Source organism: Heptranchias perlo, chromosome 32 (genome assembly GCF_035084215.1).
Source record: "Heptranchias perlo isolate sHepPer1 chromosome 32, sHepPer1.hap1, whole genome shotgun sequence".
Lineage (NCBI taxonomy): Eukaryota > Metazoa > Chordata > Chondrichthyes > Hexanchiformes > Hexanchidae > Heptranchias > Heptranchias perlo.
This window is the reverse complement of record NC_090356.1, coordinates 14,352,964-14,378,897: the sequence shown is the minus strand read 5'-3', so window position 1 is coordinate 14,378,897 and position 25,934 is coordinate 14,352,964. Positions and strand designations below refer to the sequence as shown.

Sequence of the window (25,934 nt, the reverse complement as noted above, 5' to 3'; positions counted from 1 at the left end):
CTGGAGAGATCCCAGTCTCACATGCAAAGCCAATTTTAAAACAGGGCCCTGCATAAGTTGTGAAATCACAATCTCTCATGTGAGCGTCCCACCAAATGTGGGAGAATTGATAGTCATGCCCCTGTTTATTTGGCACTTTTTAATTTAAAGTCCACAAGTTTGACAGCTACATCAAATTTACTCACTTTTTAAGACGGAAATTAGGAGGAATTTCTTCTCCCAGAGGGTCGTGAATCTTTGGAATTCTTTACCCCAAAAAGCTGTTGTGGCTGAGTCATTGAATACATTCAAGGCTGAGTTAGACACATTTTTGATCAGCAAGGATATGGGGAAAGGGCAGGAAAGTGGAGTTGAGGTAAAAATCAGATCAGCCACGATCTCATTAAATGGTGGAGCAAGCTCGAGGGGCCGAATGGCCTACTCCTGCTCCTATCTCTTACGGTTTAATGATCTTATTTTTATTTTTGAGTCAAAGGTCCAGATTTTGCCTTTGATTTCCAAATGTAACCAATTTTAAATGAGGCTTTTATTTTGGTTCTATTAATGTCTGTTATCCATTAAGCTCTGCTGAAAATGTACGTAAACAGCCTTGATTTCTAATGAATCCCTTTTGCAGGTGCAGAATTTAGCAATAAGAAGTCAACAGAGTACAGCAGCAACAGTTCAGCCACAACTTCAAAGCGTCACTCTGAAAGCAACCACTACAGCTCAACAGCCCCCAAGTGCCTCTCAGGCTAAACCTTCAAGCCAAGGCCCTATAACCCAAGGCAGTAAAGGAACCCAGCCTGAAAATATGGCAGAAAACGGAAAGAAGGGAGAAAACATCAATTCATCCAGTACGGAGACCAGGGGCATCAGTGTGACCCACACAGCAACCCCCGTGACCACACATCCTCTCATCACCACAGGTAAGGTTATACCTTAGCTAATAATCTGAATGGTGAGTCCGACATTAGTGTCTCATTAACAGTGACACAGTTGGTTAAATGGATTGCTGAGTGTGGAGCTGAACCTTGCCATACAGGAAGGTCCTGGTTTCAATCCCAGGTCTCTTCGCTGGTCTATGGGCCCTACACTTGGCCTCAGGGCCCCTGGGCTAGGAAAAAAAAATCAGCCAGGGTTCCCACTCTTCATGGCTATCCATTGACCCTTGCTGGAATGTGCAGGTGCGAGGATGTCGAGTGACTGGTTTGGGGTTGGCTGCGATGCCCCCATACTTACTGTCTTGGCCACTTGGATGAGGTATCGGAGGGCAGCCAGTGCCAGTGAATCCACACTCCAGGAAGAGCCGGTGCCTTCAGGAGACGGAGAGAAATAAGAACGTTAGCTAGCGGTATTTAGTTGGCAGGTGAAAAGATCACATGTATGGGGAGTTTAGCTGCCTGCTGCGATCTTCATAGAACGTACTGATGCGTTGATTTGCCGTGATGGTTAAAGATAATATCACAACGTTCTCCAGAATTTAAGAACTAACCGTTTTGGTGCCTGGAACATAATGGAAATCAAGTTGATTTAACTAAGGAAATAATTTTTTTTAATCTGCCCACATTAACTCATATTTTGAAGTATTGTGATCAAGTCACAGAGTCTTTATTTTTTTGTTTGCATCTCACGAGTATCGGAAGAACATTTCAAACTGGGTGAAACTTTTTGAATGAAAAGTGGGGAAATGCCTTGTTTTTCTCTGTAATTTAGTGACTCGCCAGTAAAATCACGGGACTGCGCAGTGATTTCTAAGAGTACAATTTCATGAACAGGTTACTAATTGCAGAGAAAAACAGCCATTCTTCTGCTTTTCATTAAAAGAGAAATTTCAGACCCGCGTTGGGCGAATATCGTAGGAGCGTTAATTCTACACAAGTCAAGTGACTGGGCTCAGTAACGTACCTTCGAGGAAGATGTAGCACCTCAGAGAAGTGTCATTTATTAATACTGGTAATTGTATTCATGACTACTGTTCTAGAATATCATTGTACTGTAGAACTCTGGTCTACTGTGATAAGTTATGGTAACTGCTATGATACATATTTGAAAGTGGTTCCATTGGAAATTATATGAAATTGTGATAGTGAATAACTTTACACGAGCTGTGACGTAAACTTACTTATGACGTAAACTTACTCATGCTCTGTTCCAAAGTATATAAGATGGTTATTATATTAAGCCATTATAAGAAAGAAAGACTTGCATTTATATAGCGCCTTTCACAATCTCGGGATATCCCAAAGCGCTTTACAGCCAATGAAGTACTTTTGAAGTGTAGTCACAGTTGTAATGTAGGAAATGCAGCAGCCAATTTGCGCACAGCAAGCTCCCACAAACAGCAGTGTGATAAATGATCAGATAATCTGTTTTAGTTATGTTGGTTGAGGGATAAATATTGGCCATGGGACCGGGGAGGCCTCCCCTGCTCTTCTTCAAAATAGTGCCGTGGGATCCTTTATGTCCACCTGAGAGGGCAGATGGAGCCTCGGCTAAATGTCTCATCCAAAATATGGCACCTCCGACAAAGCAGCACTCCCTCAGTACTGCACTGAAGTGTCAGCCTGGATTTTGTGCTCAAGTCTCTGGAGAGGGACTTGAACCTACAACCATTCTGACTCAGTGGCGAGAGTGCTACCAACTGAGCCACGGTGGACAACTCGTGTCGTATTGCTCAGGGATTTGTATTCACTGTCCTTCCACAAACCCAGAATACTTAATGCTGACTCGGCTTCAGTATTTGTTGAGTTCACGGTGTGTTTTCTTAACTTGCCATAGGTGAAAGGGTAATATTTGTATTTATAAATGAACCGAGTGTCTTTCTTTTCAAACTGAAGTAATTTGATGCACTGGGGAAGACCTGTTCAATGTGCAGCAGTCTGACTAGGGCAGTGACTTGCTGCTTTATTCCTGAAGGCTGGATCTTATAAAGGTACAGGCAGCTGAAATAACAAAAGCAACAAAGGCTGCAATGTCCCGACGTATCATTAAAACAAGGCCAGCTGCAGGCCGCTGAACTCTGTGTGTGCTGTAAAGAGGCTCGCCCTCTCAGTTTAACACAATTCGCCATGTTTTATATTCATGCTTGTTAACCCTGTCAGTGCCAAGAAAACAAATTTAAACTGGGCTGTAGCTTTATGTACTCATTTATGGTGCAAATCTGCTGAAAATCATCAGCAGATTGGCTGCATAAATGTTGCAAGGTCACTGCTTTCAAATCTGGGAGCCCCCCCTCCCTACTTAACAGCTGGTCTCCAGATGTCAGAGACACAGACTGGAATCTACCTTCAGTGTCAGAACCACTATAAGCGCAAGCAAAAAAACAGGCCCGCCTCCTGCCACTGGGGAAGCCTTTGAAGCAACCCAGGAATGCTAGGGCCAGCTGCAGCACCTCAGTTGCCCCAGATGAGATCAAATCTAGGCCCTTCCCAGTCAGCAGCATGCATCGGGTGGGGGAGGGCGCGGGGGTGGGGGGAGGAATGAGATTGGGCAGCTGCAATCCATTTCTTTGTAGGCATGGGCTCACCACACAAAACTGCTGCTATCTTACGTCGAGTTACGTCGAAACTACAGCACAGAAACAGGCCATTCAGCCCAACTGGTCAATGCCAGCGTTTATGTTCCATGGGAGCCTCCTCCCTCCCTGTCACCAGTTCCTCACTAACTTGGGAATCTCAGAGAGGCCAGAGGACGGCTGGTGCGGGAAATGGATAATGTCACATTGCTGCAATAGTGGGGGGTGTTCTTCTGATGTCGAGTCTGAGGCCCATTGTTGGGGCAGAGTAGTAGGAGTTTTATTCCATGTCTGGTCTGATCTGATCTGCTCTGTATGATCTGAAAGTGCTTCATGCTGAAAGTAAAAACATTGATGTTCCTCACATCACCCAGCATAGAATTCACAAAAAAGATATACAAGGATGCTACAGTCTGGCAGTGGGTGGGCTGAGCATGCTGCCTGTCCGCACTGACTAGCAGTGTGGTGCCCTGCTTGTTGTTCTGTACATACCTACCCCAATCTCTGGGGGAAGATCTGCAGTCAGAAATAAACCAAAAATACAAGTCCTCTCTGGTACACCTTTTTATTGCTGCATTCCCTCTGGAGGCTATGCTACAACATAGATAAGGTGACACTTGTCCCTCTGGAGGCACCAAGACTCCCCTTAGGAGGGGCTTTGGCTGTTTACATAGACCAAGTACTGCTGGCAGGCCACACTTTATTCTGACCTTTCAATCCACCCATACAGTCCAGCAATGTGTTGCTGCTGTTGGTCTGTATAGATCTTCTCCCGACATTGGGCCTAGTAGTAACTGCAAATTTTCCACGCTTACCGATTCTACCGCATGGTGTAAAGAGGGTAAATTCAGCACCACAAGAACAGGCTTATTACAGAAGAGTTTCCTTTGGATATTGGAGTGTGTATGATACACCTTTTGAGATAAATGGGATATCATACAAACTTAAGATAAGCAAGACCATGCACTGAATTAAGTCCAGAGGTGGACAAATGCATTCTGATCAGTACTTAAAGTGCTTTTTCATGCTTTGGAAGTTAATGGATACCTACTCAGTCAGTTCCTGGTTAAACTCCCCTGCTCTTCTTCGAATATTGCCGTGGGATCTTTTACATCCACCTGTGAGGGCAAACGGGGTCTTGTTTAATGTCTCATCCGAAAGATGGCACCTCCGACAGCGCAGCACTCCCTCGGTACTGGTGAGAGTGCTACCGCTGAGGCAAGGCTGACACCTCAATAGTAACCACAATAATGGATTACAGAACAAGACTATTATTACTAATCCCATGAATGGTGCAGACCTGGTACAAACACCTGCTGTCCAGCCAGTGGAGTGCCTATTAGTGCTGGAACTGCCTCATGCAGCTTCTTTTCATTTCATCTTCAGTTATTCCTGATGTAAGCACTAATACTCTACATTGAGCCTTTTCATGTTTAGACAGATGATATTGCCCCATAAACAATGGGCATTGCTTCACCAAATCCTCTTTTAACTCCTGAATATCACATAGAGATCGGTTCATCTTCAATGGAGCCTTTTCATGTTTAGACAGATGATATTGCCCCATAAACAATGGGCATTGCTTCACCAAATCCTCTTTTAACTCCTGAATATCACATAGAGATCGGTTCATCTTCAATGCAGAGTGTAAACAATCTAAAGGCCAATTTCTTCATGCATTTTACGACATGTTTATGTTTTAATGGATCCTTGGGGGGAGATGTATGGAGCGGCCCCGAATGTTCTTGGTGCTCAGGACCCCAAGAATTCTTAATCCGTTTCTGCCTGTTACGGCACTGAGTCATACAGACCAAGAAAGGAAAATCGCAAATTTTCAAACAGATTATCAGATGATCACAAGACCAATATTCATACTTTATTAGAAATGTCTGCTATCTTAATTACCTGATCATTGAGAATAATTGAATAATTTCTTTGATCATCAAATGAGCCTACTTTAACATAAAAGTAAAGGCAGACGTACGCTTGAGGAACAGCCCTGTGGTTCACAGTTCCCTGCTTTGCACTGTCTCAACCACAAGAGGAGGCTCGGTAGATTCCCAGGTAATATCCATCAGAAACTCTGTTCAGAGCTACTGAAAAGAATTACTAAAACTGCAACCTGTCTTCTTATTCTGGAACAGGTTATTCGTTGTACAAGTCAAGTAAAATGTTATCAATTCCTTGCTGTGTCTTTCTGCTTCTGTATAACATCTCACTTGCAAATAAAACTGACAGTTTTAGCCTGAACATAATGGTCATGACAGTGTGGTACTTACCATCTTATGGAGGAGGTAGGAGAATATTTTGAGCAACCCACATGGTCGCCAATGCAGCATACTCTAGGTAAGAGGTCATTGTTAGTCGCGTGGAATTCTATTTCACTCATGGCACCAATAATGATACAGTTTTTGGTGCATAGGAGCATAGGTCTACTTTTGGAAACTGCTTTTTTGCTATGGACGCAAATTAAAAGTTACATTGAAACTACTGTGCAGAAACAGGCCATTTGGCCCAATTGGTCTATGCCGGCATTTATGCTCCACATGAGCCTCCTCCCACCCTACTTCATCTAACCCTATCAAGATACCCTTCTATTTCTTTCTCCCTCATGTGCTTATCTAACTTCCCCTTAAATGCATCGATGCTATTTGCCTCAACTACTCCTTGTTGTAGTACGTTCCACATTCTTACCACTCTTTGGGTAAAGAGGTTTCTCCTGAATTCCCTATTGGATTTATTAGCGACTGTTTTCTATTTATGATCTCTAGTATTTGGAGAAAGCTTGAATTGTAACAGTGGGTCAATGTATAGATGATCTTAGAGCTGGAAAAAAAAATGGACTTTACAACTGGGTTTTCCTGTTTAAAATACAGACCTAACAACATGATTCATGAACCAGCAATGTGTATATAGTCGTGGTCTCTTATAGATTTAGTTACTGAGAGAAGTAAAAAAGTGAATTACAATGCTTATACAATGCATAACCTGTTCCAGAACAGAAAGAAGACAGGTTGCAGTTTTAGTAATTCTTTTCAGTAGCTCTGAACAGAGTTTCTGATGGATATTACCTGGGAATCTACCGAGTCTCCTCTTGTGATTGAGACAGTGCAAAGCAGGGAACTGTGAACCACAGGGCTGTTCCTTCTCGTATGTTACTATCAAAACGTTTCATCTCTGTATGAATGCAGGAATATATAAAAGAAAGTATCTTTACCTAAATGAATTAACGATTGTAGACTGGCTCACGGTAACCACATGGCATTGTCGGTCACATGATTAACAACAACAATCAGATTGCAAAGGGAAAAAATAGAACATGACCTTGAGAGTCTCCAGACAACTTCACCCTTAGTCTCTACAACCACCTGAAAACCACGCAAAAAGAGGTGCGTGCTGTAAAACAACTCACCGACCAGCTCAGTGCACGCACCCCGTAACTCTGTGGTAAGGAACTTTGTACTGGCGGACAGCAAATGTGACGTCTATCTTCAAATAAGGTGACCAGGATAAGCCAGGAAATTCTAAGCCAGTTACTCATGCTTGTTGGTAAACAACTAAGGAATGATTGTCCTCGTTGTTGTGCTTGGGGAACACTTAGTTTCCAAGCACAGCAAAGAGGAAAAGGGGTGGAGACCCATTACATCAGGTCCCAGCCCTGGTGTGCTGCCCCAGAATTTCCTGGGGCTTCCTAAAATGATGTAACTGAGCCTGTGCAGTGGAGTAGGTGCTGGACCAGCGTTACAACTGATGGGGGAGGGGATGGTCCCGAGTTCTCATCTCACTTTTCTCATCAGACAACTGTTGGGCACCCCAATGGAGGAGTGCTTGAAGAAACATGGCAGTAGGGTTTATACCTTGGCCCCTATGGACCAGAGGGTTTACAATGGCCCTGGGTCAGCCTGAAGATTGAAGTTGAGCCCAGATTGTTGCCTGCAGCTACCCCGAGCCACCCAGCCTCCATCAATTTTTGGGTCCCAAAGTGGGTATCCACCTGCGCTTCTGTTCCCAGCCCTACTTTCTGGTGCAAGGCTGAGTTGGGGCTGGCCCAACCCCCAAGAGTGGGCCTGTGGCCAGGGACAGGAGCAAGATAACCTTACCTCTGACAGGTGCAGTGGGGGCTCTAGAAGTTTATGACACACAATAAAATTTCTAAGCATTTGGCGAGATGTGTTAATCAGGGCCGATCAGCATGGACTTTTAAAAGGCAGAGTGCGCTTGACCAATCTTATAGCATTCTTTAAAGAAATAACAGCTAGCTTAAAGAAAGGAAATGCAAAGGATATAGTTTATATGGATTTTTAGTAAAGTGCCATGTAACAGACCTATGGCAAAGATAATGGCACATGGAATTAAGGGGAATGTGGTCACATTGACGGAGAGATGATTGGAGGGCAGAAAGCAAAAGGCAGAGGTAGTTTCTCTGACTAGAAAGATATGGTGAGTGATGTTCTATAGGAGTCTGTGCTGGGGCTGCTCCTGTTTACTATATACATAAATGATCCAGACTTAGGAATTGAGGGCACAATATTGACATTTTCTGATGACACCAAATTGCAGGGCATGGTAAAATGTGAAAAAATTTTGAAAGACTGCAAGAGGGCGTAGATGACTAGCAAGGTGGGGAGATAGGTGACAGATACAGTTCAATGTGAAAACATGTGAAGTAATATATGTTGGAAACAAGAATGGGTAAGGAAATACATCTTAAATAAAAGATACTAAATGGAATATAGGAGCAGAGGGACCTTGAAGTGCAGATCGTTCAAGATGGCAGTGCAAGTTGATAAGGCCATAAAAAGGTCAAAGGAAATCCTTGCTTCTCTAGAAGTATAGAATACAAAAGCAAGGAGTTAACTTAATGTTGAACTTTTGCGAGACTTTTAGCTGGGCCACATTTGGAGCACTGTACACAGTTTTGGACACCTCATTATAGAAAGGATATAAAGCAATGGAAAAGATGCAACATAGGTTCACTAAGATATACTAGGGATGATGGATTACAGTTATGAAGAAAGACTTGAGAAGCTAGGTTTTTTTTACTGGAACTGAAACTGTTAAGAGGTGACCTGGTGGAGAACTTCAAGATTATGAAGGGTTATGATAGGGTAAAATGTACTAAATCGTTTCCACTAGTCAGCAAGACAGTAACGAGTGCACAAATTTAAGATAATCTCAAAAAGAATTCGAGTAGGTTACGAAAAACTTCTTTATGCAGGGGTGGTTAGAATTTGGAATTCTCTGCCATCCATCGTTAAAGCAAGGTACATAAATTCTTTCAAAAGGAAATTAAATAGTTGCTCGTAAAAGAGAAATATGGAGAGCGAACAGGGGAGTGGTATTAGATCAGATTGTTTGTGTGGACAAAATCATTGGTGCAGACTTGGTGGGCCAAATGGTGCCTCTCTGTGCTGTAACATTCTTGCATCCCTACCACCAGCCCAGTTGAGATCAACAAACTCAACAAAAATCAAGTCTGGGACCTTCATGTCTATATAGCTCATTTAATCACCGGGCAGTGCATTTGCCAACTTAGCTATCAAGGAACCCCTCATGAAGCTGACCCATCTCACTAAGTCTTGCTGTCTGGATTACCCGTCACAGCCAAGTGTTTTATCAATATTTTATAAAGATACCAAACTTTAGAATGTTTCTACTTTTTTTTTCCCCCCCAGAGAATGTTGGGGAAAGTTCTGCTCTTTAAGTTACTAGATGGGATCAGGTAATTGAATAGGAAATAATGTGACTTAAAATTAACGCTTTGAACATTGATTTTAAACTTTGTAATACTGTGCAAATGATCCACTTCTGAGCTGCACAGATGATTCAAGGATTATAGAGTTGGCCTGCATTAATTCTCTTCCAATCTTTCCCTGATTCTAATTTGCGCCCTTCGGAGATGAACCCTCGCTGTCTCAGGCCTCGTGAGGCTCTGAATTTCTAGAAACTTATCTAACAGGCAGTGATGCACCCAATAAGGTGGCTGCTCATTCATTCTTGTCAGACAGCTTGACCCAAAGCTGCTGTTACCTTTAATCCTGTGCCGCATGAAAGGGGAACCAGACAGTGTCTCAGTGATATGTAAAGAGGGATTAGAGGCCTGGAGCCTGGATTTCTAATGATCCCTCGAGAGGGGGTGAGGCACTGTTAAAATAAATGTATACAAAAAAAATATTTGTTGATTAATTACTGGATCCCTTCGAATTAGTGGAGAGGTTTTCTCCCTCGCCTGATGCACGAGAACATTTTTATTTATGATTAGAGAGTGACGGGAGCCGACATTGCCCAGTGGATGTGGTGGTACAATAATATTGTACAGAGCTGCTTCAAATAGGAGTTTGCCATGGCTACTGGTGCTTTAGAATCGGTGTTGTATTAGGGGATAGAGTTCCGGCAGCAACACAAAAAAGAATTACATATTACATAGAGTCTGCAGCACAGAAACAGGCCATTCGACCCATCTGGTATATACAGGGCAAACTTGCTTGAGGATTGTGATTTAAGGGTTTTATTTCGGGCTGTGGACCTTCTCAGTTAACTGGGGTGCCAGCTTGTAATGAATGGGCCGCCTGAACACTCGAGAAAACATGTCCAGAAGACATGGCAGCTGGCAGTGCTGTGGCTCCAGTGGGTGTGGGGGAACACACAGCCTCTTTGAGATGGCTCTCTGCGCTGCTGGAAACACTTGAGGCCGCTCACTTACAAAGTCTCAGCCGTGGCTCAGTTGGTGGCACTCTCGCCTTGGAGTCAGAAGGCTGCGGATTCAGGTCCCAATCGAGGGACTTGAGCACATAATCTAGGCTGACACTCCAGTGCAGTACTGAGGGAGTGCTGCAATGTCAGAGGTGCAGCCTTTCGGATGAGACGTCGAACCAGGGCCCCGTCTGCCCTCTCTGGTGGCCGTAAAAGATCTCATGGCGCTATTTCGAAGAAGAACAGGGGAGTTCTGCTCAGTGTCCTGGCCAATATTTATCCCTGAACCAACATCATTAAAACAGATTATTGGGTCATTTATCTCATTGCTGTTTGTGGGACCTTGCTGTGCGCAAATTGACTGCCTCATTTTTCTACATTACAACAGTGACTACAATTCAAAAGTACTTAATATGTTGCAAAGCTCTTTGGGACATCCTGAGGTCGGGAAAGGCACTATATAAATGCAGGTTCTTTCCTTTATTACAGCACTGCTGCTGAAGTCAGGGCTCTACTGACAGCTGGGCTGCGTGGTATGCGCAACATTATTGGGAGCACTTTCTGAGGTTCAGAGCTTGTTTAGATAGGTGCAGTGTCAGTTCTAGTATTTGCCTGCTAATCGGGGGTGTTTTGGAATCTGCCAGAGACTGTAGATGGGGTGGGTTCCAGGGCATTGAGAACCGCAGGGTGTTAGAAAGTAGAGCGACTTCTGCTTGAAGAGGTTTTATGTTGTCCCGACGTAAATAATGTATAAGTTAGATGACCACAGCACACTGTGAGAAGGGAGGAGGCAGCTCTCCCTCTGCACTTCATTCATAATGGGCTGTTTCTAAACACACTCTCGAGGAGTTCTCATCAAGTACAGGAAGCCTCCCAGGAAGTGTTCAATTCCCCAGGGCAGTGAGCTTTAAAAGAGCTTGTTAAATGTTGCAGCCGTTCTCACCGAATACTTTCATTTCTGGAGAAACTTCCTGTAAGCCAAGAGGGCATCCATAATATCCGAGGCTGGTGTTAATGAGGTTAATTTGGCAGGAAAGGCCTGCGAAGGCACGATTAATTCTAGTCAGTAGATAATGAGGACACGAGGTATCGCACTCGGACTGACTGACAATGGACCTCTTTATCCATCTACAAATGGCAGGAATGGTAAGTTTCTAGAATGTTTCTTGCTTTTTAAAAAAAAACCACTTTGCTCGTTCCTACTTTGGCGTATTCGTGGACTGACTGTATCAGCTTTTGGCAACTATTAAACTTCCTAGAGAACTAAAGCTGAATATCAGGTTACTGCTTGAAACCATTCTCCTTTGCTCAGCGTTTAGTCATTTATTGTAACATTTTAATTAACCAGAGATTGTTTTAACTCCTGTGCACATTTGGCAGATCTCACTGATATCCCTGTTCTTTGAGCTGTATTGTGTGGGAGTATAACTTTCCTTTGCAGGGTGAAATTAATGTCTTGATGCAGACCTGTACTGACATATTTGTTCCCTTTTCCCCATTGTTGAAGGCATTTCTGTACTTTCATTTATTTGACTCCACATCCAGTACAAAGTGATCAGATACATAAGTCCATGCTTATGAGCACCGAAATAGTTTTGTTTGGATTCAGTATCCTAGATTAGGTAGAAACACAGCCACAGTCAGGATGAATCATGGTGTGTGATCAAGTGAGATGCCATATATGTTCCTACACACGGAATATGTCCCTGTGCTCCTGATGTTTTTCAGTCTAGTTTCCACAACACGTTTCTGCCAGTTGCAGTGTCTCCACAACACAGCAAAAAATCCAGTTAATATTCTTACTGACTTACTGTTAGAGATTTGTACATGTCTGGTTGGAGGGGGTGCAGCGCAGATTCACCAGAATGATACCGGGGCTAAAAGGGTTAAATTACGAGGACAGGTTGCATCGACTAGGCTTGTGTTCCCTTGAATATAGAAAATTAAGGGGTGATCTAATTGGAAGTGTTTAAGATGATTAAAAGATTGGATAGGGTAGAGAGAAACTGTTTCCTCTGGTGGGAGAGTCCAGAACAAGGGGGCATAACCTTAAAATTAGAGCTGGGCCGTTCTGGGGTGATGTCAGGAAGCACTTCTACACAGAAAGGGTAGTGGAAATCTGGAACTCTTTTTACACGATCTCATTGAATGTCGGAACAGGCTCAAGGGGCTGAATGGCCTACTCCTGTTCCTATGTTCCTCTGCAGGCATGTTTGGAGATATACAGTACACATGCTGGTGGTGGTGGTGAAAGGTGGGAACGTTTGCAACCGGGCTGGTGTGCAAGAACATTTGCTGGCGAAGCTGTAATTGATGCTCTGAGGATTTGTCACAGTCTCTGCAACTGTGGCCAGGAGAATCTTTTCAAATATGGGGTGGGGAGGGAGGGAAGAACTGTGCCATAATGTCCATGACTGCTAGAAACAGCCAAAGAAAAGGGTTTGCATTAAGGAGCAGAAACCCAGCGGAAACGGCACCACTCCATATTCCTCCTCCCCCTCCCCGTCCGGATTGCAATATGGGCTGGAATTTCCAGGCTAAAATGTTGACGGGACCCTGAGGGCATAATATATTTTGGAGCTTGATAAACACAAGACAGTATTCCTCAGAACTGAAGGATAGTAATGGGTAGATTTTATGAATTCATGTAGATTTGTGAATCCACAGAGTTTCACAGGATTTATCCCTGTGAAACTCTGTGCCAGGATTGTGAATTCGTAAAATCTACCTTTCATGTGTCACCTCAATATTAAAAAAATACGATTGATAAATAAATCAAGGAATTATAAAACAGTGTCGTATCAGTGCTGAGGAAAGTGCTTGACGTTATTTTGCAGGATGCTACTGGTAGTGTTCATCTAAAGAGCACAGAGGCAGTAAGAAGCCGTCATCATGAAATCATAAGCAATAAGCCATATCTCATGAACCCACTATAATTCTTTGACAAAACAACTGAATCTGTTGATGAGGGTTATCTGGTGGATACAGTTTAATTAATTTTTTAGAAAGGCATTTGATGAGGTTCTATACTGTGAGGTTTTTGAAAAAGGTAAAGACTGGCAGAATTAATTATAAACTAATTTGCTGGATTGAACATTGGCCTGCCAAGATAATGATAAATGGAAAAAACTCTGAGCAATGAAGGTGGAATAGTAGGCAGTTGTTCTGGGCCCCTTGGTGTTCATGCTATTCATTGATGACTTGGAAAAAGTTGCAATATTATAAATTTGCTGATGTGGCTATGTGACAAATGTAAGGGAGACCATCAACATTCGAACCGTTTTGGACCAATTAAGCAAATAGCAATGGCAGGGGTATTTCAATTCATGTAAATTCAGGGTATTGCATTTTAGCAAAAGAAACATGAATCATATGTGTGCCCATTAGTGAAAGTAAAAAAAAAATTGATTTGGTTTTAATTATTGAATTGTGATTATTGATCATCCACTGAAAGTATCCAGTCAATATGAAGCTGTTATCATTATGGCTTGGATTCATCGCCAAGACATTTGAGGTCATTGTAAGCCTGTATAACTCGTTGGTAATTTGGATTGCTGTCTGCCTACTGTTTTTCTTTCAATTTTCTCGCGTTCTTCCCCTGAAAGCTTTGACTCTTTGCTGGGATTGGGTTCCTTGGGGGAGTCCCCTGGTACCTCACAAAGTAAATAATCCAATACCCGTACATGATTCAGGTGTGAGCCCGAGTGTCATCTTGCACTTGCCCAACATCCACAGGCATACTTCCAGTTTTCTTGATTGGGACCACTGTCCAATTTTTCCCTCCTTACCTTAGGGACAATGAGATCACTTGTAGCTCCTGACCACTGGCCTGAGCTGAAATCAGCCAATTCAGCACACTGGCAATTGAACCGAGATCCTTTCCTGATCTGTATGCCTCAGCTACTTGCTAGATAAACTCATTTATCTAAGCTCTCTGCTCCAAAGCGATTTGGAGAACTGAACTTGTCTTTGCTGGAGAAAAGAAGATGGGGAGGGTGGCAGATGAGAGGTATGAACAATAGGCCGGTTATTTAGTATTCACAGTGGTCAGAGAACAAGAGGACACAAGTACAAAATGTACAAAGCTCAAGCAAAAAGTAAATATTCCCCACACAGCTGTGGATAGAATTCTAGGAAAAAGATTGTTAGTTAGCTTCTTTTAAAATATTTGTTTAAGATAAATATTTGTTTAAGAACACTTTCCAATAGCCCTGATGTAGTACTAAGCCAGCAGTGGTCATCACATGGCTTGTGAACCACGTACAACTCTTTGGTATCACGAGCGGCTCTCCCACGGTTGGGAAGGGTTTCGTTAGAAGCAGCTCTTTGATTGGGTCGCCAGTCATGCCTGCTGTTGTTCGGGAGTGAGCGGAATCATTTTATGGGAGCTGGCCACAGCAGCCTGGTTAGCACCCAGTTCAGGAATGGGTTTAGGACGATGGAAGCAGGGCCTCGGAACAAGACTTGGAATTTCTGAAGAGGGGAGCAGCAGGCTGTCGCATGGAGTGGGGTTGAAAATGGTGAATGAAAGTTAAATTGAAGATGTTTTTAGCATGAAAAATGTCAGCTTGCTGCTGATATTGAATTGTGGGGTTTCAGGTTGAGTAACCCGACGTGTTTTAAAATGTTAGTGTTGGGATGAAGTGTCTCTTATATATTTTATTGTTCAGCAATTTGAAGGTTTGGAGTTGGAAAGACTTCAGTTTAGATTTCTGGTTAATTCATTTAGCGATGAGGCAGTCCCCATTGGTTACTGATGAAGCAGCTTCTCAGCTGGAAATGACCAAACTGCATGGAGACCGCAGATTGAAGACAATTCCAAAGGAGGAATATTTGAATTTTGCAGCGAGAAACATCTGAACATCAAGATCACTGCCCTTCATCTGGTTTCTGTGTGCAGTTTCACCTATGTGTATTCTTCAACATTTAAAAATCAAACTACAGACATGTTGTAACTGACACATTTCAGAATACAAGAAAACAGTGAGATATGAAGCAGGTCAAACATCACACCAATTCCCATGGCTGACCGTACCTTGCGTAATGTGAGTGTATTTGTGCTGTAGTTACAGTAAGGATATCACCAAGCTGTTAGTATTAGTACTGGTGCTGGGGCTGTTACATTATTTAACAGAAATGACTGAATTTTGTTTCCAATTGTTACTGTTTCTGGGATTGTTACAATTTTTGGAAACTAATAACCTGTAGGTAAAAGGTTGATGCCTCGATTTTTCTCATCACAACTCAATCCAAAAATTGCCGTTGATTCCACTGAAAATATCCGCAGTAGTATATATTCCTAGCATCATTTAATCGAAGGTACTTTTGCCTTAATGGAGTGCTATGGACTGCATTTATGTGGTTCGCATGCTGATGGCAACACTCCTGAGCATAAAGACCCCGGTCTTTGCAGAGCCCACTGGCAGCGGAAACCTGCGTCTGACGTCCCTCGCTCAGGACCCACGCTGCAAAGTAAAAGGGTAATGAACGCTCTTCGCCAGGGGGGCAGTTTTGTTTTGGAGGTTGAGCTCTTGGCCATCCCAGCACGAAGACATACAGGCCGGAAAATCCCATTTTTGATTCCCAGTCGGTGCTGAATATAGCTGGTCTCAACAATTGTTACAGTTGGAAAGCTACAATTGGCCCGAATACTCTTGGACTAGGAAGTAGAGAAATCAGCCTGAGTTCCTACTCCTAATTACTATCCAGTGATTCTGGCTGGAAAAATGTTCTTGGGGCGGGGGGAATTGGGCTGCATCACGCCTGTTTATTGGGTGAGAAATGAGCCTTGGAGGATGAATTTTGGGGAGCAGAGTCTCACGCCCGCTCTCCCCCCGGCGTGTGATGGTTGCTAAATTGGCAGCCAGCAACTTCCAAGTATCTGAGGAAAGCTAACTTCCGTTAATGTAGGACAGCTGTGCTCCTCCTGGCTCGACTGCGATACTGCAGGCTGCTGCCAGCCCCCTGGCTCAAACCCCTCCTGTTTGCCTCTCCGCCCACCCCCAGGACTTACCTGCTGGACGAATCTTCCAGGGCCCTGACCAGTATGCTGCATCAGGACGCCTAATTGGTGTCCGAGCTGACCGGTTTTATGTAGAGGAGGCCCGAGGCCCAATTTTTAGTGAGCCTCAGGCCGACATCTTCGGCGGGGGGACAGTATCCAGGCATACGAGTTTGCCCGACAGTCACTTGATACCTTCAGGTGAGAAGTGGAGAAAGTTAGTGGCCAAAAAAAAAATAGATTAAAGTAGTACTGGTCAAGCTAGCTGCTGGAATACTCTGCGCCTAATCTATTCAACCATGGGGAGCCTCACAGCAGATTCCAGTCCTCTCCTCACCCACAGTCATGCATGCACTCTTTTCCAGAAGTCATTGGAATGCAATCCAGATGCCAGTTGTCGTGCTCCTAATGTTCATCTCACTAATTTAGGGCAGCCTGGCTGGAGATTGAATGTGGGGCCTTCCTAGCCAGTATTGCTCAGATATTCATTGCCTTCAGCAACCAAGCCATCAAGGGAGCTGGCTGATTGTACTTAACGATTATATGTATGTATTTTAATTTAAAATGTTGATCGCAAGGAATTAACCAGTGCAATGTGATGGCTTGTCTGTGTGTGTCTGTGCATCCCTTTATTTCCACTTGGAGCCAGCCCTTTGGGAAAAACAGTGTAAGTACTGCTGACTCCAGGATTCATCTCCACCTCCAAAGTAAATGAATGTGACGCTATTGTTAGTGCCCAATGATACCCTGGTGTTTGAAGCATATTTATCTACTGAAGTGATCGGCTTTGTATTTATTTAGCTCTTTTTTAAAAAGAGCCTGTTGTTTGCTCATATTGTTGGCAGCTGTCTGATTTAAGGTTTGCTTTTTCAAAATGAAATTATCTTGAAGCAGCTATGGCCTGGATACTTGACAAATGTAAGGAATCTTACAACACCAGGTTATAGTCCAACTGTTTTATTTGAAAATCACAAGCTTTCGGAGGCTTTCTCCTTCGTCAGGTGACCTGACGAAGGAGAAAGCCTCCGAAAGCTTGTGATTTTCAAATAAAACAGTTGGACTATAACCTGGTGTTGTAAGATTCCTTACATTTGTCAACCCCAGTCCATCACCGGTATCTCCACATCCTGGATTTTTTGAGTAGATCAGAGATCAATCGATCTTTTAGAATCGAGTTTGATGATGCGAATGCTCAGTGTCCAAGGGCATTTTACTGACTGAAATAATTTCCAATGAGAGAGAATTTGATCCAATTAATTGATATTTTGGTGCTAACGTTCAAATCTGAAATCTGTCTTCGTTGTTATTGTAACTACGAGAAAGTGATTTTATTTGTTGTTGCTTTCCTCCCTCCTACAATTAGTCTTGGCTTGATTGGGTCTGGGGGGGTGGGAGGAGAATTAGCCAGGATTCCCGCTCCAGTGATCCTTGATGGAAAATTGCACTCGTGTGGACGATAGGTGAGGTCAAGAGCAGTTGATATCTGTAAAATGGTCCCTGGCCCAGTAGCTTCAGGAGAGGAGGAGGACAATTAATTACCAGGGAAACCCACTCGTGGGCAGTAATATATGATCAAATCCTGAAAGTGTGACCAGGTGAAATTTGCTGCTTCTGTATTGAAGATGCAGGAGAAACATCCATGAATCATTCCTGCAGTCGCATTGCTAAAATCAGTTCACTACTCTGATGGCGGACCTGTCGACCATTGGGAGGCCCGTTATAGTATTGTAAATAAGGAAAGCAGTCGCCAAGACGTTGCTCTCCCACGATCTGAACTACAGAAGCAGTAAATGTAAATGCACCTTTTAAAGGTCGCTAAGTACAGCTGTCTGAAGAGTGTGGGGGCTTAATTAACTTCCTTACCTATTGTAAAATGATAGTTCCTCACAAGATAACTAAATCCTTCAGGGCTACTAATAAACTTCCCAAAAAGAATTCAGATTGAGCCTCATTAACTCCAGAGATGCTATCGCCACTGGCCCTAAGTGGGAGGGACGAGGTTGGGGGGGTGGGGGGAGTAGGGGGAGAGTCTTTTGAGTGCTGATAGTTAATGCAGATTATTAGTTCTCAGGTTGCTTTGTTTCTCTGCAGTCAGCTTCATATGCAGAGTTCTCTGCCTGCAGGAGTAGAGAGGGGTCGTAGGTCACAAGGAAGTGGTTCCCACAAGTCAGAACTACGGTGCTTTACAACGTGCAGCTGTGACAGTGTGTTGATGTTAGTTTGCTGAGAAAAGGATGGTAGGAGAGTGCATGTTATTCTATCATCATTTATTAAAATTAATGTGGCTATGACTTTACAAGTAGTATTTAGCTATGGGTACTTTTTTTTTAAAGCAAAAAACTTTAAAACTACCCCTGGTTTAATCTGTTTTGTAGAGAATGTTTCTTTGGTGCTGGGTCAGAAGATGCTGATCTCCTGTGCTGTTTATATCGAAATAAATGAAATTTCCTCTCAAACACGGTCTTTACCATCATGTTAAGTCAGCCAATTTAATCAGAAAACAGATTTTCTGATTAAAGGGGAACACTGGAATTACAATGGCTGGCTCAGTTGTGCTTGTTCTGTTGAGAGGAGGACCTGCACTGCACAAAGACATGAGGGGGAGGGAGGGAGGGGAGGGGAGGGGAGCTGTTTGCTGCTTGGCACATGGAAGATGGGAGAGATGTTTGGGGGGGTCCCCCTGGTGACTGTTTCTGTTTTTGTACTCCTCTGTAATGTTTACTCAGCGCGCCAGTGTGTGGTTACAGCCCATCAGCTTGCAGATCCACAAAAACCTCTCTCTCACATGTTTGTGTTGGAGATCACATCCTAAAAGAGCCTCAGACTCAGCAAACCAAACTGCAGAGAGGTTGTCTTCGCCTAGCAGCTGCCTGGGTTAGTCGAGCATCGCACCCTGGCATTTTAAACCACTTCTATCCCTTAGTGACGGGCAGCCGAACCTCCATTTGTAATTGAAAACTGTATCTAACTGTTTGAAGTTGATGGTTAAGGGGGCAATCCACTTGCTCTAGTAATCACTGCACATGTTTGCTGAACATTTGCTCACTGAAGAGAATCCAGTATCACATTGAAGTTCAAAGAGGCAGAGTATCACTTGGGTGTTGAACTACACCAATCCAAAAATAAGTCTTTTAAGTACAAAAAGCCTTACTGATTTGTCTGAGAGGAAAAAAAATGTTTTTAACTGGGATTTGATTGAGGTTATGTGACCATAAAAGGAAAGGTCATTTGCTGTGCAACTTTCTATCACTAGGTAAAGAAAGAACTTGCATTAATAAAATGCCTCATCACAACCTCAGGACATCCCAAAGTGCTTCACCGCCAATGAATTACTTTTAAAATGCAGTCATTGTTGTGCAGGCAAAAGCAGCAGCCAGTTTGCACACAGCAAGGTCTCAAAAACAGGGAATAGGATGAATGGAACAGTTGATCTGTTTTGAGTTGAAGGAGGGACACCAAGAGAACCCCCTACTCTTCTTTGAATCGTGCCACGGGATCTTTTTCATTCATCTGAGTAAGCACGCTCTTGATTAACTGAAAGGCGGCACTTCCAACAATGCAGCACTCCCTCAGTACCGCACTGAAATGTCAGCCTCGATTTATGTGCTCAAGTTACAGAGTGGAACTTGAACCTTCTGACTCTGAGCCAAGGCTGACACTACTAAATTGAAGGGTGGGTGAAGAACCGTGAAATTGTATGTTGAAGCGTATACATGACACTCAATCATGAATCAGGATTATTAAAAACCGTTTTTATTTTCCATTGATAAATTCCCAGGTTTTTTTTCAGGTGGTCAGTCGGTTTTAAAAAAAATCCTCACGAACATGAGAAAGAAAACACAAAATTTCCCGATCTTTCCTTACTAAAAATCAAGTCTGGAGATGTACGTGCTTCACATCTCTGACAGCAGTACACACATCGCATGTTGTACGCGCTGTGTGCTGATGTTCCGACACTCATTGCTCATTTTCAACAGGGAAACAACCAATGGCTGTTTAATTTGAACTTTTTTTCTTAAGGAGACCTAGATCACGGGGTCAGCTTTGGCCCAGTGGTAGCACTCTCCCCTCTGAGAAGGTCGTGGATTCAAGCTCCACTCCATAGGCTTGAGCACGTCCTCTAGGCTGACACTTCAGTGTAGTACTGAGAGAGTGCTGCACTGCCGGAGGTGCTGTCTTTCAGATGAGATGCTAAAGCGAGGCCCCGTCTTCCCTCCCAGGTGGAGATCTCATGGCGTCTTTCAAAGAAGAGCAGGAATGTTTTTCTGCTATCCTCGGCCGGCGCTCGCCTCCCCCTCGGCTGACGTTCGCCCCTCCCACCCCCTTGGCCGACGACCCCCCTCCAGTCAACTGACGCTCGCACCCCGGCCAATGCGCTCTCCTCCTACCCACCCCGGCTCACCCATGCCTCCTCAGTCAACACGGCCAAAAACAGATTATCTGGTCATTTATCTCATTAATATTTGTGGGACCTTGCTGTGCATGAACAGAAACAGAGAGAAATTGGTGGGGTAACAAAGTCAGTCAGCATAAAGACTCTTAAGTGCTAAATAAAATCAGGTGGTTAATATCGCTAGTAGTACAATTTTATAAGTATTATGTTTTCTTTCTGCAGCGTATGCCCAGATTCAGCCTCATCAGTTAATACACCAGCAGCAGATTCAGTTACAGCATCAGCAGCAGCAGCAGCAGAAACATCTGCAGCATCAGTTTGTCATTCAGCAACAGCAGATTCAGCACAGGCACCAGCAACCGCAGCTCATCCACACGACCGCCCAGCTCCAACCACTCCAGCAGCAGTTGCAGTCCCAGCAGCATCAACAGCAGCAGCCGCCTCACACCCTGACCGTGCAGCCCACCACGCAGGTCCAGACCACAGTCCAGGCCCAGGTCCACCCTCAGGCCCAAGCTCACGTCCAGCAGGTGCAGCACTGCCAAACCGTTCTACAGCAAAAGCACCAGGTGCTTCATCAGGTGGCTCATCCTCAGATCCCTGTACTGCAGCCCGTGCCTCAGGCCCAGCAGAGCTTGCAACACGCTGTGCAGAACGGCCAGCCGGAGGTCCTGGCTAACAGCCATGCACAGGCCCACCAGCACCAGTTGGCACCTCAGACCACAGCTGTAAATCTCCAAGTCCAGCCGTCAGCGCATGTGGTAAGGTGAACTTCTTTTCTGATAATTAATAGATAAATGGGGCCTAAATGGGGCAGAGGAGCAAAGGGATCAAGGAGTACAGATACACAAGTCACTAAAAATAGCGACGCAGGTTCATAAGGCCATTTTTTAAAAAAAGCAAACCAAGCATTGGGGTTCATTTCTAGAGGGATAGAATTCAAAAGCAGAGAAGTTATGTTAAACTTGTATAGAACCTTGGTTAGACCACACTTGGAGTATTGTGCACAATTCTGTTCTCCATATTATAAAAAGGATATAGAGGCATTGGAGAAGGTACAAAACAGATTTACAAGGTTGATATCAGAACTCAGAGGTTCTAACTATCAGGAAAGTCTGAACAAGCTGGAGCTCTTTTCTCTAGAAAAGAGAAGGCTGAGGGGTGACCTGATAGAGGTCTTTAAGATTTTGAAAGAGTTTGATAGGGTAGACGTAGAGAAAATATTTCCACTTGTGGGGAGTTCAAAATTAGGGGTCATAAATAAATAGTCATTAATAAATCCAATTGGAAATTCAGGAGAAACTCCTTTGCCCAAAGAGTGGATAGAATGTGGAACTTGCCACCACATGGAGCAGTTGAGGCGAATAGCTTGGATGCATTTAAAGGGAAACTAGATAAGTACATGAGGGAGAAAGGAATAGAAGGATATGCTGATAGGGTGAGATGAAGTAAGGAGGGAGGAGGCTCGTGTGGAGCATAAACACCGGCATAGACCAGTTGGACCGAATGACCTGTTTCTGATCCGTAGGCTCATACATTCTATGTAATTATGTCACATTCATTGAGGGTATTTCTTACCAAAGCAGTGAGAGGTGCAAACTCTGATTTATTTCTCCCCTCTGATTTTCTACAGTGCCTCAACTACTGTCCTCACCCAGGGGATTGAATGTGGGGTCTCCAACTTAGTTCCACACTTTGTTACTTGTATCCATGTGATTTATATCAATTAGTGTTAATTGTATTCAGGTGGTGTGTATCAATTGGGAACTCCCGTATCCATTTATAAGAGAGCTGATCGAGGGTGTGGTGTGGGTGTAATGTGGAGCAGTGTGAATAAAGGCTTGGAAGCAACTAAAGACTAGGTTCTTGTATTCTATCCTTCACCACCTGGCTGTCCAATTTATTACACACTTTACCTGTCAGTGTGAAATAAAGGCAGCTGGTGTCAAGCCCAGTCTAAAAAGACCAGCTATTAAAGTTAAAATAAATTCGATGGCCTGCTGCATCACTATCTTTTCAGTTACTTTCAGTCGTTATAAAGTTTGAGGCAAATGGGCAATGCTCCATGCATGTGTTTGCTACCCCCCACCCCCCCACCTTGCATCATTGTGAAAATACAGCCAATGCTGCATCCTTTACTACTGTGTGAGTGTGGCATTAATAGATTCATCCCATCCTCTCGTTTTAATGCAGGGCTTTCACTGGTGGTGTGGATTCTGGGCTAGCCCTGCCTTCATAACTTGCTTTTGCCATTTCTCACTCCCCAGCCAGAGAAAACAAAAGAAAACTATGAAAAATCGTGATTTATAAAGTTACTGGAAAAACAGTCATCTTGCTAGAAATTACTAATGGTCAGCAGTGCAGCAATTCCTTCAGTGCATTCCTGTTAAGGCCATGTTTATGGGATACAGCTCCTTTTAATAATGTAATTTTTGTTTTAATTTTCTCCTCTCCTCCCTTTTCTCCTCTCCCTGAAAGCACTAACTCCTGCTCGTGTGTAGTCCATGAGCTAACCCTTTGGTACCTCACTCAAATGACCATTCTTTCTATATGTGACCAGACAGTTAATGTTGACAGACTATTTGATTGCGCAAGCATCACAACCCATCTTAATCGTTCTGATACCCAGAAACATACTTTCCAGCAGGGTCATTAATAGCAATCAGGCTTGGAACCCATCTGATTTCCCCCCCCCCCCCGCCTTACCCAAGGGCACTGAGGCCTGTTGTAACACCCCTACTGTTGCTCCTGACAGATCACCTAATTCAAAACAGACTAGATATTGAACCAGGGGCCTTCTTGGTCCAACATCATTTGATGCATTTACCCACTGAAGTCTACTCAGTCAGCTATGTTCTCTGTGTCTCTGGCTGTCCAGTTAGAGCAAACCAATGTGACATGCTTGACTTCCGTTTCAACAAGTAGAAAACCTTATCAAACAGCAACTGTTCATCCAGTTTGTTCCATCTGGTGGCATCCAGTATTACCTCATGAGTAAATGCGAATACCGTTTTTTCATAATTACTATTTTGGAATTAAAATTGCACCAAGTAATTGCGATTGGAAGCTAAATTATAAAATAAAACCCACTAAGCCATAGAGGAGCCCCATAGTAACTTACCAAGCGTCAATACAGTTGAAGAGTCAGCATTTATCCAGATGCTTCTTTTTAACAGACTGCATTTCACTCCATTAATTCACTAAGCAAAAGAAAACCCTCTCATAACTGCCAAGTGTTATCCCTTTTGAAGTTATTACTAATAAAATGTTTCGCTTTATGGTGAATTCAGAAAGGAAGTGTTTTCTTAATATTCCCACTGACGGTAACTTTGAATTCATTGTGGCTCTGTTGACATTGTGGTTCTTGAATGATCTCCATGTGGCAGTGGTAACAAACTACTAGTGTAATCTGTGAACATCTGTGATTTGGTAATTGGAATTTTTTCCTCACAGAGGCAAGCACCAGGTAGAAGTGCAGAAACTAGCTCGTTTTAAAAATAAATACTCTGCAAAAGAGCATTTTTTTCTTTAATGCTTTTTTGTGAATTTTCTGCTCATCAAGTTCGGGGAAATGGAACAATTATGGAATGAAAATCGGGTGGGTTTAATAACGGGCGGGTGATCCGCTCTGTCAAATTACCGCCCGTGCGGTGAAGATGGTTTCCCACTATGTATCAGCATCTAGCACACCGAGGTCAGGTGTAGCATGATTCGATGTAGAGTGAACCTACCACTAATCTGCTCCAATAATTGGGGAGATTTCCACAATCCATTCTTTATAAATGGGTTTACAATTTTGCCACAGCTAATCCTCAATTGTGTCTTGAACCCAACTGCACCACCCAATTCCCCCAAACCACATCCTTTAACCTCTTGTAAGCTCGTGGCTGATTTTAGCTGTCATGTCACTCTGTGTGTTGCTCCATTACAACAATTTATATACAGTGTTTTCTTGTTTTCATGTGGTGTCCCTACATAAGTAGCTTGATGAAAATTTTCATCAAGCTACTTATGTAGGGACACCACATGAAAACAGATATTGTCTGCACCTACTTTTCCATTATAAGTTTCTATGTCCACATTTATAATGGGAACAACCTCTGTGAATTTGTCACTGTAATTACACCTTCCTGCCAATGGAGGAGCACCAGCACTGACAGGAGGGTGTAATTACCGTGTGACAAGTTTACATAGGCTGTTTCCATTATAAATATGGATATGGGAAATTATAATGCAAAATATTGACACAGGAAGTGCATGCAGATTTTTATATATTGTATAGATATATTCACACATAATGTAACCTGCATATACTTTCCAAAATCTATCACCAGCGTATAAGACAAGGGTTGACTTTATAAAACCACCAACCTCCCTCAAGCTCCCAGTTTGCTGCTTTCTCTCTCTGTGATGTACAGGTATATTTAAAATGCTAAATCATTTAGTTCCCAGTCCCCAATTGTGCTAATGTGCAGTGTCAGTAGTGAGTGTGAGTCAGGAACAGTCAGTGTGCATTCAAAATCGAATCTCCAGCTCTCTGGGGAGCCATATTGCCTTGTGGGGCGACTTCCCTGAAAGCATGAAATTTGATTTTAATGTGTGCTGTTCCATGCTCACCAACACAGGGAGCGGGAAAGCAAGAGAGCAGAAATTAAATAATTTTAATTAATCTTTGCAAAGAGAATCTGAACCTTTTATGTTTGTGATGATAGATTGGATAGGCTGGGTTTGTGTTCCTTGGGGGTGATTTGATTGAGGTGTACAGAATTATGAGGGGCCTAGATAGAGTGGATAGCAAGGACCTATTTCCCTTAGCGGAGGGGTCAATAACCAGGGGGCATAGATTTAAAGTGATTGGTAGAAGGATTAGAGCAGAAATGAGGAAAAATCTTTCACCCAGAGCGTGATGGGGTTCTGGAACTCACTGCCTGAGAGGGTGGTAGAGGTAGAAACCCTCAACTCATTTAAAAAATACCTGGCTGTGCACCTGAAGAGCCGTGACCTGCAGGACTACGGACCAAATGCAGGAAAGTGGGATTAGGCTGGGTGGCTTGTTTCTCAGCCGGCGCGGACACGATGGGCTGAATGGCCTCCTTCTGTGCCGTAAATTTTCTATGAGTCGGGATGGTGATATAAAGTTTGATATCATTTTGCACCTATCTGAATATCGGAGAAGGCGGGGGGAGCAGAACAGAGGCCTGCTGTTCTGAAGCACACTGCATTTGTACACCACAGCCCTGACTGATGCCTTTGTTTATTGTGAGGAGTTTAATTCTGGTTGAAAAATGAGTGTTGGCTGAGACGTAGCAAATGGAGACTTTACGTTTAAGGGTTTAACGCAAATCTTATAC

General features: G+C 43.4%; 1 protein-coding gene across 5 annotated transcripts in view; it reads left to right on the top strand.

Moving 5' to 3' along the window:
* LOC137301053 (polyhomeotic-like protein 2) overlaps positions 1-25,934 on the top strand; it is a 215,984-nt gene that overhangs the window by 160,833 nt on the left and 29,217 nt on the right. For all 5 annotated transcript variants that reach the window (XM_067970442.1, XM_067970441.1, XM_067970440.1 and 2 more), the window contains exons 8-9: positions 617-908; positions 20,806-21,344. In XM_067970442.1, the coding sequence (XP_067826543.1) occupies positions 617-908; positions 20,806-21,344 (831 nt within the window). The remainder of the gene's footprint in view (positions 1-616; positions 909-20,805; positions 21,345-25,934) is intronic.